Source organism: Triturus cristatus, chromosome 12 (assembly GCF_964204655.1).
Source record: "Triturus cristatus chromosome 12, aTriCri1.1, whole genome shotgun sequence".
In the NCBI taxonomy this organism is placed as follows: Eukaryota; Metazoa; Chordata; class Amphibia; order Caudata; family Salamandridae; genus Triturus; species Triturus cristatus.
In genome coordinates, this window is record NC_140595.1 from 402304387 (window position 1) to 402321342 (window position 16956).

At 50.8% G+C, this 16956-nt stretch overlaps 1 protein-coding gene across 1 annotated transcript in view; it reads left to right on the forward strand.

Moving 5' to 3' along the window:
* Positions 1-16956, forward strand: part of POP4 (POP4 ribonuclease P/MRP subunit) — a 101886-nt gene that overhangs the window by 66601 nt on the left and 18329 nt on the right. The window contains exons 6-7 of the mRNA XM_085638926.1: positions 6110-6171; positions 7782-7883. Coding sequence (XP_085495052.1) covers positions 6110-6171; positions 7782-7883 — 164 coding nt within the window. The remainder of the gene's footprint in view (positions 1-6109; positions 6172-7781; positions 7884-16956) is intronic.

Sequence of the window (16956 nt, forward strand, 5' to 3'; positions counted from 1 at the left end):
GATGTCCTGCCGATTCTAACCTTACCATGGCCTGAAGGGTCGCATGGGTGATCGGTTCTGTCACATCCGGCCCCCACAGTTCTACTAGAGCTCTGCGTATTTTATGAGAATTTAAATTAGTGGCAGTTCATGGTATTCCAAGAAGTCGTCCAACGCTAGGAGGTCACCATCACGGTAGAAGTCACCCACAGTCCGTATTTCTGCATCTTCCCAGCCTTTCAGTTGTCTTTGTAGAAGGGGGAGACCCATTCCCACTTGAGGGAATCTAGCTAGGGGGATGACTTGCGCATAAAGCGGTGTATCTTTGGAACGCATCGTGCATCTGTCCCAGCATGCCATTGCCACCGAAAGTAACGTTCCCATTGGTTTGATTCTCTGGTGACGATTAAGCATTCTAGGAATCCAGACCTTTCGCACTGAACCAGCTGACAGTGACAGCGTTTCTAAACTTCTCCCATCAAGCCACCTGGCCAGCCACTGAAGCTGTGCTGCCAAATAGTGGGCCTCAAAATCAGGAACCCCAATCCACCCCCCCCCCGCGCACCAGCGGGAGTCGCAAAGTCTGCAGAGAAACTCTATTGCGTCCCCCTTCTCACACCAGATCTCCCAGAAGCCCATCTAGAGCCTTGAACCAGCTGTTTGCAATAACTACTGGTAGATTAACAAACTAATAAAGGAGCCGTGGTAACATCACCATCTCCGATAGTGCCACCCTTGCCATAGTTGGCAACTTCAGTGTGCGCCAAAAGGACACAGTTGTCCGCAAGGCTCCACCCAGATTACCTAAAAAAGTTCAGGCTGATTGTGGTAAATCTGGATCCCCAAGTATTTAAAGGAGGTAGGAGCCCATTCCAAATCCAATGAGAGGGCCAGCGGCCTAGACAGAGCCGGGTGCTGCCGGAAAACACAGGTCTTCCCCTTATTAACACAAAGACCAGAAAACCCAGTAAATTCCTCCAAGATACTCCGTATCAGTGGGAGATCACGGGTCCCATTACCAAGGTAGATTAGGACGTCGTCTGCATATAATGACACTATGTGGCAAGCCCCGTCCAAGGTCAGACCAAGCCCATTTCCCTCTTGCCGGAGACGTTCCGCCAGAGGTTCCATGGCGAGGGCAAATAGCAGGGGCGACAGGGGACATTCATGACGGGTTCCTCTTTAGATAGGGTAGGAAGCCGATACTACAGTGCCCTTTCGCACTCGAGCTCTCAGATTTTCGTAAAGACGTTGGACCCAACGTAACCACCGGGCCCCCATCTGCATCTTCTCCATCACAGCCAGCAAAAAATCCCAGAGGAGGGAATCAAAGGCCTTTTCAAGGTCCACTGCCAGCACTAGCGCATCGGGATCATTTTCTAGGTCTTTATGAAATAGGACACTATATAGTCTCCTCAAGTTATTAGACGTGGAGCGTGTGGGGATAAAGCCATTCTGGTCCGCATGGACCAATCGCTGCATATGTGGTAAGAGCCTGGACGCTAATGTTTTGCTCAAGATCTTGAAGTGCACGTTTAGCATTGCTAAAGGTCGAAATTCCATCACTCCTGCATGTTTTTTTTTAGTCTTAGGAAGTGGTATAACTAGAGCCTCCCTAAGAGAAGGCGTTGAGACACCAAACTTGACATTCCTTCCTGCTGCCAATTTAAAGTTATCACTTATTAAATGTAATAAAATAGCCCAATGTTATCAAGTGGGAGAGGTAGGCTTTGCACTAGGGAAACACGAGTTTCAGAGCTTTTCACTACCAGCACATGTAAAAGTTCATGTCCAACTTTTCAAATACACTGAACCTTGCCAGGTGGGCTGTTTAGGGTCCACCCTAGGGTTGGCTTATATGTATTTAAAAGGAAGGTTTAGGCCTAGTTTTATTTTGACAGGGTGAAATGGCCATACTGCCCAAACAGGCAAAAAGGGTTACTTGCCCGAAATTGCACTGTCCAGAACGGCTCCGATGAAAGGGAGCGTCTGAGATGGAGTCAGGTGTGGCTTCGACATGTTGATAGTGAACCCCAACGAATGCAGGAGGTTCGCTGTAGTCTGGATTTGGGAGACAACAGCCTGGGGCAAGCCCACCTTCAACAACCAGTCTTCGAGATAGGGGAAGATTGGAACCCCTGATCTCCGCAGATGAGCTGCGACCATCACCTTGGTGAACACCCGAGGGGCACTAGTGAGGCTGAACGGGAGCACGGTAATCTGAAAGTGGCTGTGGCCCACCGTAAACCGCAGTGAGCGGCGATGGGCTGGTAGAACGGGAATATAGAAATAGGCGTCCTGCAAGTCCAACCCTACCATCCAGTCTCCCGGGTCCAGGGCAGACAGAACCTGAGCAAGAGTGAGCATCTTGAACTTCACTTTTCTGAAGTGAAGTTCAAGTTCCACAGCCTATTCCTGCCCAGGGACCCTCTCTATAGCTCCTTTGGCCAAAAGAATCCTGACTTCCTCTCGAAAAAAAGCACAGTGATACTCTGTCAGCCGATCGTATGTTGGAGGCATGGATGGAGAGGCAGTATCGAAGAGGAGGGAGTAGCCCCTGCGGATTATCTGCAAAACTCACCTGTCTGAGGTGAGGTACCTCCAGCGGTGGCGGTAATGGTATATCCTGCCACCTACTGGACGGCCATGATCTGGGAGGATCGGATTAGGAAGGTTTAGAGCCAGAGGAGGTAGGGAGGTTTGTGCCCTGACCTGACCTTTGGCTGCCTGACCCATGAGGTCAGGGCGAACCGCACCCACGGCTGCCTGGAGGTTGCGGAACATGTTCGGTCCTCTGGCGAGTGTAGGGCTGACGCCGGTGGAAGCCCCTTCCGTAGCCACGAAAGGAGCAAAAGGCAGACACAGGATGAGATGATACTGAGAAGAACAAGGACTTGGCTGTAGTCCGCGACTCCTTGAAACGCTCTAGCGCCGTGTTCCCCTGTCTCCGAAGAAACGAGATCCATCAAAGGGCATGTCTATAAGGTTGGCTTGGACATCCCCAGAGAAGCCAGACGTTCTCAGCCAGGCTCCACCCACGTGCACCCTTAGGGAGTAAGTGAGGCATGGGTATCAAAGAGGACTTCCTGGGCATCTCTCTGCAGGCCAGTGCAGTAACGCACTACACCTGCCAGAAGGGGAATGCCTTTACCCCTCCTCAAGCCAGAGGCTGGTATGCCTCCAGTAAAAGACAGAGCCACCGTTTCAAATTGCAGCCCTACAGACAGCACATTTTCTTTTTGTTTAATCGGGCACAGTCTCTACCAGGTGCCCCTAGTTATCTCTCTGCCCAGTAAGTCTGTTGTGTCAAGGCTACAGCGTATGATAAACTTTGCTGCATCCCTCCCATATACAACATCTTGGGAGAGGAGAGCTCGGCCCTCCTCCGGGACTTGCGGCAGCACTTGCGCAACCGACTCCCATAGCGAATGGGAGTAACGGCCCCAGAGGCATACAGTGTTTATTGACCGCCATTCTAGCCTGGTGGAAGAGAAAATTTTCTTGCAAAAAGCTATCCAGCCTTTTAGATTCCCTATCCAGGGGTGCAGAAGGGAACGTGCCACGGGAAGTAGACCTAGGACCACCAAGATCTCAGGGGTCATGTGAGAGAAGATGAAAGCTGGGTTGCCTGGTGCAGTTCGATTGCGGCGGACGATGGTTCTATTCACAAGAGCCCCTGTGCTGGGTTTGGACCAGGTACCCTGAAGTTCGTCAGTAAAGGACTCATTAAAAGGCAGAAAGGGTTCCGTAGTCGAGACACCAGGCTGCAGGACCTCTGTCAAGATGTTGCTCTTGACTGCCATTGTAGGAAGCTGCAGGTCCAAGACCTCCACATCCCTATTCACCACCATAGCGAAGGAATTCCCCCTCCTCCATAGCCAGGTTAGGTGCAGAAAGCATGCCAGGCCTTGGAGAGCTATCCAAGCCACTGGCATCACCCAGTTCCTCGTACTAGTCCATTTCCTCTGTATAAAGTGGTACTTCTAGGAGGTCCTGCTGCCCCTCCCAATCTTCATCCAATCCTAGACCCACTGAATAAGGCTGAAGATATGCCATAGAGTCCAAGGGCTCCATCGGCGTCGGTGGACGCCCAGCCGGCTCCGTGTCATCCGGAATTATGATGGGGATGGTGCCAGCCGGAGGGCACTAGCCACGTTGAGGGTCTCGGTGTCAGGGAAGGTCGGAGGAGAACGACCAGCGCCAGTCCGGATCCAGGAACGGATGCATGATGAGCTCTAGGTATCGGGGCATGAGCCAACGGCGCAGTACCCAGAGGAGCTCCTTCTGCTGAGCCTGCAGGGCTCATGGGCGCACACGGCAGGGTCAAGCTATGGCACACTTGGTGTCATAAAACTATTTTAACTGGGCAGGGGCCGCTCCCAGCCCCGTAAAGGGAGGGAGACGCGGAGTCGACCCAGGCATCTGCTCTGCAGAGCAGGGCCTTGAACGTCGAGACTCCTTCGTCTCGCCTGTTGACAGACGGGGCGAAGTCGAAGCATGGTTCGATGACTAGTGTGTTTATTATGATGCTTCTTACTTGACCCCTTCGAAGATTTCAAATGTGAGGATGAAGACTTGGATGACCCAGAGACGCGCTCGGACCTACCTCTCGTCCGAGACAGGGAGCTGGAACATTATTTCCAAGGCACCTGATGCCAGGCCGCATGCAGCTTTAGACGCCGCTCCCTTAAAGCTTTCCGTGTCAACGCCCGGTAGTCGGAGCACGACTTTGGGTCGTGGTCGCACTCCAGGCACCAAAGGCACATGTGGTGGGTGAACGTAACTGACATGGCGCGGTGACATGCCCCAAACGGTATGAACCCCAAGGTCTTTTTGGACATCCTACACACCTAAAAGAAACTCGACAAAATGTGTTTTTAAAAGTCTGTCAAAAAATTATGGGGTAGCTCTCTTTGCGGATCTGCACTCGCTGGCGCCGTCAGAAAAGAACTGACGTCAGCGCACTGAGGTGGCGCCTATACAGACGCAGAAGTTCGATGACGAACTCGACGTCACATGGAGTTGACTGGTGCCACCTACCTACCTTAGGGTACGGCTAAGAAAAATCTTCCAGATCCATCCTGATTCCAGGAAGTTCTATAGTAAGGAATCTGCAGCTAGACATGTCTATCATATGTTTTGTTTGAGCCTTAATGCAATAGTTGCGATGCATCTTGTATAACATTGACATGTAGGAAGGAAGTGGGGAGAATGGTTGTGCGGTTTTGTTGCAGTTGCCGTAATCCATTGACTGCATCTTGTTCTGCACCTGCGATTGACATTTGTATGGATTTGTAGGGGTGGGTGTTAATAGGTCTACAAGCGTGTGCATTACATTCCTGGGTTTTAATATTCGAAGGTACTTAAATTGGCATACCGTCTACTTGTTTCAACTATTTGACTTCATTACAGTCAGCTCTTGGAAATGAATTGTTCATTATCTCAACCTCTATGATGATGCATCAATTTTTTTTTAATTTGTTCTCGCTGTTTGGCTTCAATTTATTTTTCCCTTAGCTTTTCTCTAATGACTCTAAAATGGCCCATAACAGCTACACAGTGAGAAACCGTGGTGTAAAGAAATTGCTGTAATTCGGTATTTTAATTAAGAAAACAGAGGAGGCTAATATATATTGTCACACAGTGACTGGTTTACTGCGACACACCTTTTCAAGCCCTATTTTTTCTTTCACAAATCGTTATTTACATTTTGTACATTTTAAGTTTGGCCAAGACTTCGACACAAAAATGCAGTAAATTGTTTCCTGAAAACCCAGTTTTGGCATTTTTTGTCTAGTGAGATTGAGTCATCTGGTTTCTCTGCATTTAAATCAACAGGTAAACCGTGAAAATGGATTGTATATTGATGCTTGAATACAAGTATAGCTGAAGGGAGGAAGGGGGGCATCACCGTGAAACAGCTGCAAGAAAAGAGGAAATTATTGCAGTAAAAGGAAAGAACGGGTAGCTAAAGATTTGTAGCGTGACCACAGCAAAGGGCACTGAGACTGTAAACAACTGGTTATATTATTTAACTGAAATTCAATGAACGTGTTTGAATAGTGTGGTTTTGCTCTGATCCATTATGGCTGATGACTCCGTTTTATGTATTGCATCTTCATTCCTGCAGAAAACCCCATGTGATTCAGACTAAATTGCTGAAGGCTGATCTTCATGGAGCTGTTGTGACAGGTATGTCATTTTGTTTAGGGGGAAAGTTGCATTTGACGTTAGGGCAACTTTTCGGAAAATTAAATGTTGTAGAGGGCTTCTTTAACAGTTTGTTAAGTTAATGAGCTTACATTTAGCGGAATCTTGTATACACCTTTGTTGTAGTTATTTTAATACCTTTTCAGATTCGTATAAATATGTAGCTATTATAATAACAGTAGTTCCTGGCGTGTTCTTGTACATTAAAGACACATCGATGTTTGCTGTACATTAGAAGCAGCTCTCGTTGTTCTGCTGCATTAAAAGCAGCTCTTGGTTGGACAATGCTGCCGTAAGCCTAGCTTCCCCAATCTCCTTTTACTGCAGGGTTGGCAAGTGTTAGCATGGTGCTGCTGCAGTCAGACCTTCTGTTACGAAGACCTTGTGGAAAAGATTGTGAAAAAAATATCCTGCAGTGAATGGATTTCCCAGGGTGATATAGTGGCAGCTCATGTAATATCCCTGTGGTATATGGAGCTTCCTGTGTGATGTGACTAGTAAAGAAGATTTCCCAAAGACTGTACCTTATGTATTTAATGTGCTGTCCATTGCACACACTTTAGTTCCCGCTTCTTTCCTGACAGAGCGTTTCAGGATAGTCAGGAGATGCAGTCTATCGACTAGTTTGGAAGCTGGGCTGCACATTCCTGGCGGAGGGGTGGTCAAGAGCACAGCACAGTCCCTAATAACATTTCTGAGCCTTTTTGGTTAGAAGAGATCCTAGCCCGCCAAACAATCCTTGGTCTAGGGGAGGGAAAGGTCACGAGGGTCTGGCTGAGACTGCAAAGATTGGCCTAAGCTGATGTGATACTTAGCTGACTTCTTTTGGCTGGCATAATGCTCTTTGAGCTTGTGTGGTAGCCTTTGGAAAGGGCTCTTGACATTTGACTCCAGAAAGCTAAAAATGGTATGCGCATAGGTGAACCCAAGATTCTTTTATTGCGTTGGGCTTTTGTAAGGGGTGTCTCACGGGGCTTTATATTCAGGGGGAAGATAGTCCTTCCCAGGTGAAACCAATGTGATTGTTTGAAAAGGGAGGTGCGGAAAACCACAACTTTATGCTCTCTTGTCAGATTGTTTTTGCAGACAGTAAACAGTAAAGCAGAATGTGGTATTTTTTCTTTACTCTGTTTGTTTACTTAATATTTAAATGACTGCAATGCATTTGTCTCCCGAACACCTTGGAATTACCGTGTACTTTGTTGTTTGAAGCAGACCCCAAGCCTTATTGGAACGAGGCAATTTGTTTAATCATTTTTTTAATTTTAGACAAGACCAGTATTGAATTAGATTTCTTATAGTTTCCACCTTTGTGTGAGAGTCTCAGATAATGCTGTTTTCACATTACTGCGGGCTACCACCTTCATATACGACGGTCAAGGTTTGAAACTTTACCCCATCCTCTTGCTAGGTTACATGGCTCAATTTTGTTTAAGCTTTGCAAGCCCACTTTTATCCTGGAACTGTAAAAGAGCTCTTTCATAAATGGTTTGAATTGCGAGTTAATTTAGAAAAGATTTCAAGGCTGGTACTGCTGTGAATTGCCTCTATAAGGATGATACCTTAAAAATGTGGTTTGGTTTCCTACACAGTGGCAAAGTCCAAGTGCCCATCATACGTGGGGGTTACAGGAATCATCCTGCAAGAAATGAAGCACATATTCAAAATAATCACAAAAGACGACCAATTGAAAGGTGCGTAGATCTCCATGATATTGTTCTTTGTGGAGTTCATATCTTATTATTAGTATAGCATGGAGAATCATTGTAAGTAGGGTTGCTTGTACAAATTGCAAGGAAACGTCTATGTTCGAGGCATATGAGCTGCAGATTGTACACTTAGCATAGGTCGCCATCTGGTGTTGGGCCCGGATGTTTGCAGTTTGTTTTTCTTCTTGGACCGTGCTTGGAAGTCACGAGTTTGGTGACTCCTCCTTCGGTCCGTACTGCGCATGGGCTTCGGCTCCATCCTCAGATTGTTTTTTTCCGCCATCGGGCTCGGATGTGATACTTCGTGCTCCGGCTTCGAACTTCTACGGTTCCAGCCTCGACGGAAAATCCTCGATTCTTCGAGTTCCTTCATCATCTTCATCTCTCGAAGCGGCACTTTTTCCATCCCGTACATCGACACCGGCCTTCGGGCCCTCCGCGACTCCGGTCCCGGCCGATGGAAAGGACTCCGTTTAAAAAGTGCCCAGAATGTGGGTCTAAATTTCCCCACACCGACCTCCATCAGGTGTGTAACCTTTGCCTCTCTCCGGAACACGAGGCTCGAGACTGCCCCGCCTGCAAGTCTTTTCGATCGAAGAAAACGATCCGAGATCGAAGGGCTCGACGCACCATGGCGCACTCATCCTCAACAGTTCCACCGGACATCTTCGGAGACGACGCCGAAGCTTCGGGGCAGACACACACCGAACTGGGAGAAGACATCGTCAGCGCTTCCGAGGCCGACGACTCCGACCTGGAGGACGTAACACCAGGACAGCGGGCCGTGAGTACAATGCCCCCTCCCAGCCCCGCACCGAAAACCAAAGAGACTCCGGTTACCCCCTCGCCTGCCGGCCTGGGCAAAACCAAAACCAAAGCCTCGATCACCCCACCTTCGGGCCCGGTGTCGAAGCACTCAAAGTCTCACGGCAGCTCGGGATCGAGCCAGCCGACGCCCGGTGCCGATAAACACCACTCGGCACCGAAGCCTGCAAAATCCAGCTCGACTCCGAAACCACCGGTGCCGAAACCTGGACACTCGGCGCCGACCAAACACAAACAGAAATCGGTCGGCACCGACGCTCCGGCGCCGAAACAGCATTCGACGCCGAAACACACGGAGACCTCCAAAAAGCAAGGCGTACACAGAACATCGAAACCTCCGGTTCCGAAATCGCCGGTGCCGACAGACGACTCGGCGCCATTGGCTCTGTTTACACCAGACCCTTTACAAAAGACTTTGTCCAGAGATCCAAAGACTGGCCTTTTGACTGTGATTACTAAGAAGCGTCGCCTTGAGGCTCCGGCTCCTCCTCCTCCACCCAAAAAGAGGGACTCAGCCACTTCTCCCCTTAGAGTACCCTCCCCACTGCCACCCCCCCTCCCACCACCACCCCCTCCACCTTTACCTCACTACGATCCGGCCCCATCCCCAGATCCGGATGACGGGGACCCGGACAATGACCCAGGGGACGCCCCAATGGATCCCACCCCACCAGGGACCCCAGATCCATGGGAGGATTATAATAACCCTGATGTACCCAATGTACCTCAAGACGACCTATACCCATCAAGGCCGTCTCCTCCAGAGGACTCTTTAGGGTTTCACCATTTAGTGCAGAGAGCAGCACACTACCATGGGGTGGACATGCACACGGAACCAGTGGAAGAAGACTTCCTACTGGATACATTTGATTTACAAGATCGTTCCACTGCTATTTTACCCATGCTTAAGGGTGTCACCAAGCACGCTACAGAGGTATTCAAAGACCCTGTCAGAGCCAGAGTACTAAACCCTAGAATAGAGAAGAAGTACAAGGCGGCACCCACAGACCCTGCATACATCAAGGGCCCTGCTCCTCTAGATTCCCTAGTTGTCTCCACAGCTAGAAAGCGGGCTAACTCCCAATCCTCAGGAGATGCCCCACCACCAGACAAGGAATCTAAACTTCTGGACGCGTCTGGTAAACGCACCGCCTACCAGGCTGCAAACATGTGGCGCATTGCAAATACACAAGCACTGCTTGCGCGATATGATAGAGCACACTATGATGAATTAGAGGCTCTTATGCAGCACCTTCCAGAGAAATACAAACGCCAAGCTCATGACTTGATACAGGAGGGCAAACTAATCACAAACACCTCCATTAAGTGTGCCCTCGATGCAGCAGACACTGCTTCTAGAGCCATAAACACCAGTGTCCTGCTTCGCCGCCATGCCTGGCTCAGGATATCAGGGTTCAAGCCTGAGGTCCAGACATCAATACTTAATCACACCTTTGACCAGCAAACACTCTTTGGCCCAAAGGTAGACGAAGCGCTCGAAAAAATGAAGAAAGATACAGACACAGCGAAGTCTATGGGAGCGCTCCAGACCCAAGCCTCTAAGCGTTCCTTTCGACGCTCGTCCTTTCGTGGCACAGGTAGAGGCTCCTCCACCGATAATGCCTCTACCTCCTACAAATCCCCTCCTCAAAATACCTTTTCAAAGGGCAACCAAAGAGGTGGCTACAGAGGCAACAACAATAAGGGCAGGGGCAAAACCAACAATACCCGTTCTGCCACCCCACCCGCACAATGACTCCCCTTCCCTCCCCCCAGACCATTCCACTCCGGTCGGGGGCAGACTACAAGATTTTATCCACGTATGGGAGTCCATAACATCGGACAAATGGGTGACCCAAATCATTCGGTCAGGGTACTGCCTCGAGCTAACATCTACCCCACCCAATATCCCACCAAGGCACCGTCCAATGTCCCAAGAGCATTCCACACTGCTCAAACAAGAGGTACTCTCGCTCCTCCAGAAACACGCCATAGAGCAGGTACCCGACAATCAACGAAATCTAGGGGTCTACTCCCTATATTTCTTAATCCCAAACAAAGACGAGACCCTCAGACCCATTCTGGATCTCCGGCCTCTAAATGCCTACATACATTCAGACCACTTTCACATGGTCACCTTACAACAAGTCCTCCCACTCCTCTGCCAGGGAGACTTTCTCACAACACTGGATCTGAAAGACGCGTACTTTCACATTCCAATACACCCCTCTCACAGAAAATACCTCAGGTTCGTGGTGGACGGGCAACATTACCAATTCAAGGTTCTCCCCTTCGGGGTCACCACTGCACCACGGGTGTTTACCAAATGCCTAGCAGTAGTAGCAGCACACCTCAGACGTCAACATGTTCACGTCTTCCCTTACTTAGACGACTGGCTCATAAAAGCCGCGTCCTACCACCAATGCGTGCAACATACAAACAGCACCATCCAACTGCTTCATCAGCTAGGCTTCACGGTGAACTACCAAAAGTCCCACCTCATACCATCTCACACAAAGCAATATCTCGGGGCCACCATAGACACCTCAAAAGGTATTGCCTATCCAAACCCAGCCAGAATCACAAGCATTCTAGCCTTACGCAAAATATTCCTTCCTCAACACTCTCTACCAGCAAGAGTGTTTATGAAGCTCATAGGGATGATGGCGTCTTGCATCTTCATAGTGCCCCATGCAAGACTCCACATGCGTCCACTTCAGGAGTGCCTAGCACAACAGTGGAACCAGGCCCAGGGTCAGCTAACGGATCTGGTGTTGGTGGACGGCCGCACACATCACTCTCTGCAGTGGTGGAACACCACAAACCTTTCCAAGGGACGGCCGTTCCTGGACCCGGTTCCCCAAGTGACTCTAACAGCGGACGCATCGCTCTCCGGCTGGGGAGCGCACCTCTTACACCTCACAATGCAAGGTCTATGGACGCCACAGCAAAAAACGCTCCACATCAACCATCTGGAGCTTTTGGCGATCTTTCTAGCCCTAAAATCTTTCCAAAAGCAGATTTCAGGCAAAGCAGTCCTCATTCGCACAGACAACATGACTGCGATGTATTATATACAGAAACAGGGGGGGACACACTCTCCCCAGCTCTCCCGCTTAGCCCAGAGCATATGGAGATGGGCAATTCCCCAAAACATTTTTCTCCTGGCACAACATGTTCCAGGCGTACAAAACACCATAGCAGATCTGCTCAGCAGACAGACTCAACAACTACACGAATGGGAACTGCATCCACAAGTTCTTCACCCATTCTTCCAACAGTGGGGGCATCCTCAAATAGACCTCTTCGCCACCCACGAAAACAAAAAATGCCCAAGCTTCGCCGCCAGATACCCACACCCATTGTCCAAGGGCAATGCGATATGGATGAACTGGTCAGGCAGATTTGCATACGCCTTTCCACCTCTCCCACTAATTCCATTAGTGGTCAGGAAACTACAACAGCACTCCCTCACACTCATTCTGGTAGCTCCGACGTGGGCCAGACAGCCGTATTACACCACGCTACTACAACTATCAGTGGTACCACATCAAAAACTGCACCTTTCCCCATGCCTCCTAACCCAGAACCATGGAGAAATCAGGCACCCGGACCCAGCTCAGCTCAACCTGGCGATCTGGCTCCTGAAATCTTAGAATTCGGGTACCTTAACCTTCCCCCTGATTGCATGAACATCATCATGGAAGCCAGACGTCCTACCACTAGAGCATGCTATGCCGCAAAGTGGAAAAGATTTGTAATGTACTGCCGTAACAATACAATCAACCCTCTAGATGCATCCATACAACACATCATATGCTATCTGCTCCATCTTCACAGGTGTAACCTAGCGTATTCATCCATACGCCTACACCTAGCAGCGATCGCTGCCTATCTACAAAACAGACAGCATTTGTCACTCTTCAGAGTGCCCGCTATTAAAGCCTTCATGGAAGGCCTTAAACGAGTAATTCCTCCCAGGGCACCACCCTCCCCTGTATGGAATCTAAATTTGGTCCTTACACGACTAATGGGTCCGCCCTTCGAACCAATGCACAAATGTGAGCTACAATTTCTCACCTGGAAAACAGCTTTCCTTGTAGCTATCACTTCCCTTAGAAGGGTTGGTGAAATACAAGCGTTCACCATACAGGAACCTTACATACAAATGCATCACAGCAAGGTCATACTTCGAACTAATCCGAAGTTCCTGCCCAAAGTCATTACCCCCTTCCACCTCAATCAATCAGTGGAATTACCTGTCTTCTTTTCGCAACCCCAATCTGTTGCGGAAAGGGCCTTACACACACTAGATGTGAAAAGAGCGTTGCTATATTACATACAAAGAACGCAACCCTTCAGGAAGACCAAACAGTTGTTCGTTTCCTTTTCTCCACCACATAAAGGCAACCCCATCTCAAAATCAGGGATAGCTAGGTGGATTGTAAAATGCATACAAATTTGCTATCAGAGGGCAAAGAGAACATTATCTGTTCCCCCTAAAGCCCACTCTACAAGAAAGTTAGGGGCTTCTATGGCTTTTCTAGGGAATATACCCTTAGATGACATATGCAAGGCAGCCACATGGTCTACACCGCACACATTCACAAAACACTACTGTGTAGATGTGCATTCCCAGCAGCAAGCTAGGGTGGGCCAGGCTGTACTAAAAACACTCTTTCAAACAGCTGCAACGGATACCGGTGGTCGCCGCTAAGGTTGGGTACTGCTATATAATCTATGCTAAGTGTACAATCTGCAGCTCATATGCCTCGAACGGAATATGCTACTTACCAGTATGCATCTGTTCTTGGCATGTAGAGCTGCAGAGTTGTACACGCCCACCCGCCTCCCCGGCTACCTGTATCCGTTCCAGTCCATCTTATTTAGATACAACACACATGGGTTTCTCACTGTTATTACTACGCTCCATCATTTCCCTGTTGGCGAAAAACAATCTGAGGATGGAGCCGAAGCCCATGCGCAGTACGGACCGAAGGAGGAGTCACCAAACTCGTGACTTCCAAGCACGGTCCAAGAAGAAAAACAAACTGCAAACATCCGGGCCCAACACCAGATGGCGACCTATGCTAAGTGTACAACTCTGCAGCTCTACATGCCAAGAACAGATGCATACTGGTAAGTAGCATATTCCTTTTGATTTTTACATAGTGCATTTGGGTTAGTGGCATTGGAGGTTTGGCAGGATTTTTGACATACGTGGGATCATAGAAAATATTCACTAAAGGTTGTTGTACTTATTGCCTCGATACTTCTTCTGCTTTTGTCTGAACAACATGATGGTGTACACATTCCATAATCTGAAAGAGACACGTTAGTGATAGATTCCTTAATTTAGAATAATCCCCAGGCGTCAGACTGGATCCGGAAAGTTTTGCTAGCAGTACCCCTGCGCGTCAGTATGTGGCGTCATGCGGCTCCGCATCCGCCGCTGGCGTCATAAGCGTCGAGATGACGTCACGGAGACGCTCGCTGGGCCACAGTCTTTGCTACTCATGCTCCAAGTCTTCGCCCTCGGATTCGGGTAAGCGACGACATAAAAAGAAGTCGAAGAAGTACGTTCACTCTCGACGTCCCCCTCGGATGCGGACGAGGGGGACAGGGGTTCTGCCCCTGCGGCTTCTTTGGAGCCTGGGAGTCCCGCGGCCTACCCGCCTTACCCGTGTCCGTCGGCGACTCCCGAACAGGTGCAAGACTTTCTTGCTACCTTGGACCGCCTTCTAAGGCCTTGGGATCCCGCCGGTGTGCGTTTAGGCCCTGCGGTTCCGTGTCCGGATCCTGTGGGGCCGCCGGCGCCACCGGCGGATCCAGCTTTAGCGCCACAGGATCCTGCCCCGTTGGCTCTGGCCCGGCGCCACAAGGTCCAGTGCTGTCGGCTCCGGCGCCGCAGTGGGTGTCATTTGTCCCGCCCTTGCCCAGGTTCCAGGACCATTTTGTTCCTACCTGGCATCTGCATTGGGAAACGGCACCGGCTCGACCCCGGTCGGCGCTGTTTCCAACGCCGTATGTTCCTTCTCTGGCCCCAGCTCTGCCGCCGCGGTCTGTTCCCCATGCAACAGAGGTGGAGGATGACTGGGAAAGGTCCGAGGACCCTCTTGCCCGTCAGTATGACTCCGAGCAGGACTGGATGGATGACTTGGAGGACGCCGGCGACCTCGACGTCTCTTCTGACCCGGGCTTTGCCTCTTCCCCGCCTACCATGGAGGAGGGCGCCTCCTACACGATGGTGCTCCGTCGGGCAGCAGAGGTCCTCATCCTCGATCTTCCTACGGTGGACCTCAAAACGAATCTTCTCACTGAGGTGCTCCAGACGGCGTCCCCTTTAACGACGCCCTCACTGGCGTCTTGTTGGGCACTTGGTCGCGGCCAGCCACAGTGGATATGAATGTCGCCAGGTGTCACCGCCCGGCGCCTGGTGACCCTGCTTTTCTGACCACTCCATCCTACGCCTGAGAGTCTGGTCATCCAAGCCTCGACGTCACAGAGTGCTTTTCCTACAGCCCCGCCGGATAAGGACTCTAAGAGGCTGGAGCAGTTCGGTAAGTGGTTGTTCTCTTTGGCCAGCTTGGGGCTAAGGTCAGTGAACACCGCTTGCTTATTATGCCGCTATTCACACGGTGTGGGATACAGTTGCGCAGGTGTTGCCTCAGTGTCCAGAGGAGATCCACGCTGTGCTGTCCCGAGCTGTTGCTGAGGGTAAAGATGCGGCTAAGTTCGCCATTCGGTGTGGTTTGGACACCTCAGAATCCCTGGGTACGGCGATTTCTACGACTGTGGCGCTGCCTCACCATGCCTGGTTGCGATCTACCGGGTTCTCGCCCGATGTCCAGAGCTTGCTCGTGGACATGCCCTTTGATGGCACTTGCCTGTTTGGCGATAAGGCAGACAGTGCACTGGAGTGTTTTAAGGACTTGCGGGCCATGGCCAAGTCCTTACTCGCGGGCCACAGCCAAGTCCTTGGGTCTTTCTGCGAAGAGCCCGGCCACTCCTGGGTTTCGTTCCTTTCGTGGCCAACGCAGTGGCGCCCAGGCACGTTCCTTCAACAAGCCTGTGCAGAACCAGCCTCAGCGCGGCCGCAGACTCGGCTTCCGCAGGGGCAGGTCTGGGAATCAGCGTGGGGGTCAGTCCACCTCCGCCCCCACTGCTTCTGCCTCCAAACCTAATCCGAGCTTTGTGGTGCACCCCACGCTGGTCGGTGGCAGGATCCGCCACCACCTCCCCCAATGGCGCGATGTCACCTCGGACAAGTGGGTGTTGCAGATCATCCGCAGGGGTTACTCCCTTCCATTTCAGTCCTCCCCTCCAGCCATGCCACCTCGGTGCCACCGGATGTCGGGGGATCACTTGGTACTACTCCAGCAGGAAGTCACAGCCCTCTTGGACAAGGTGGCCGTCGAGTGCATTCCTGGACCGGAAGTAGGGAGTGGTTGTTATTCCCACTACTTTCTGGTCCCCAAGAAGGACAAAGGGGGTCTGCGGCCCATCTTGGACTTCCGGAACGTCAATCGCTTCCTCCGGGAGAAGAAGTTCAAAATGCTGACTCTGGCTCAGGGCCTGGCTGCCCTCGACCCTGGAGACTGGATGGTAGCGTTGGACTTGCAGCACGCATATTTTCACATCCCCGTCCTGCCGGCCCTCCGGCGTTACCTGCGGTTCAAGGTGGGCCAGGAGCATTTTCAGTTTGCCGTGCTCCGCTTTGGCCTTACCAGAGCCCCACGGGTGTTCATGAAAGTGATGGCGGTGGTCGCAGCTCATCTGCGCAGGTCAGGGGTGTCAGTCCTCCCTTACCTCGACGACTGGATGTTGAAGGCGGGCTCACCCCAAGCATTCGTCAACCACCTTCAGACTACGGCCGACCTCCTGCATTTGCTGGGGTTCTCCATCAACGTGCCGAAGTCGCACCGGAGTCCCTCTCAGAAGCTACCCTTCATCGGAGTGGTTCTGGATTCAACGCTGTTTCGGGTTTATCCTCCCGAGCAGCGAGTCTGGGATATTCAGGCTATGATTCTGATCTTTCAGCCTCTGTCCCAGGGTTTCAGTCAGGATGACCCTCCGGCTTCTGGGCCTGTTGGCCTCCTGCATCCTGCTGGTATCACATGCCAGATGGCATATGCGGGCTCTGCAGTAGGACCTGAAGTTCCTGTGGGCGCAACATCAGGGCAACCTGTCCGATCATGTCCAGATCTCAGAGGGCCCTGCACGGCAATTGCAG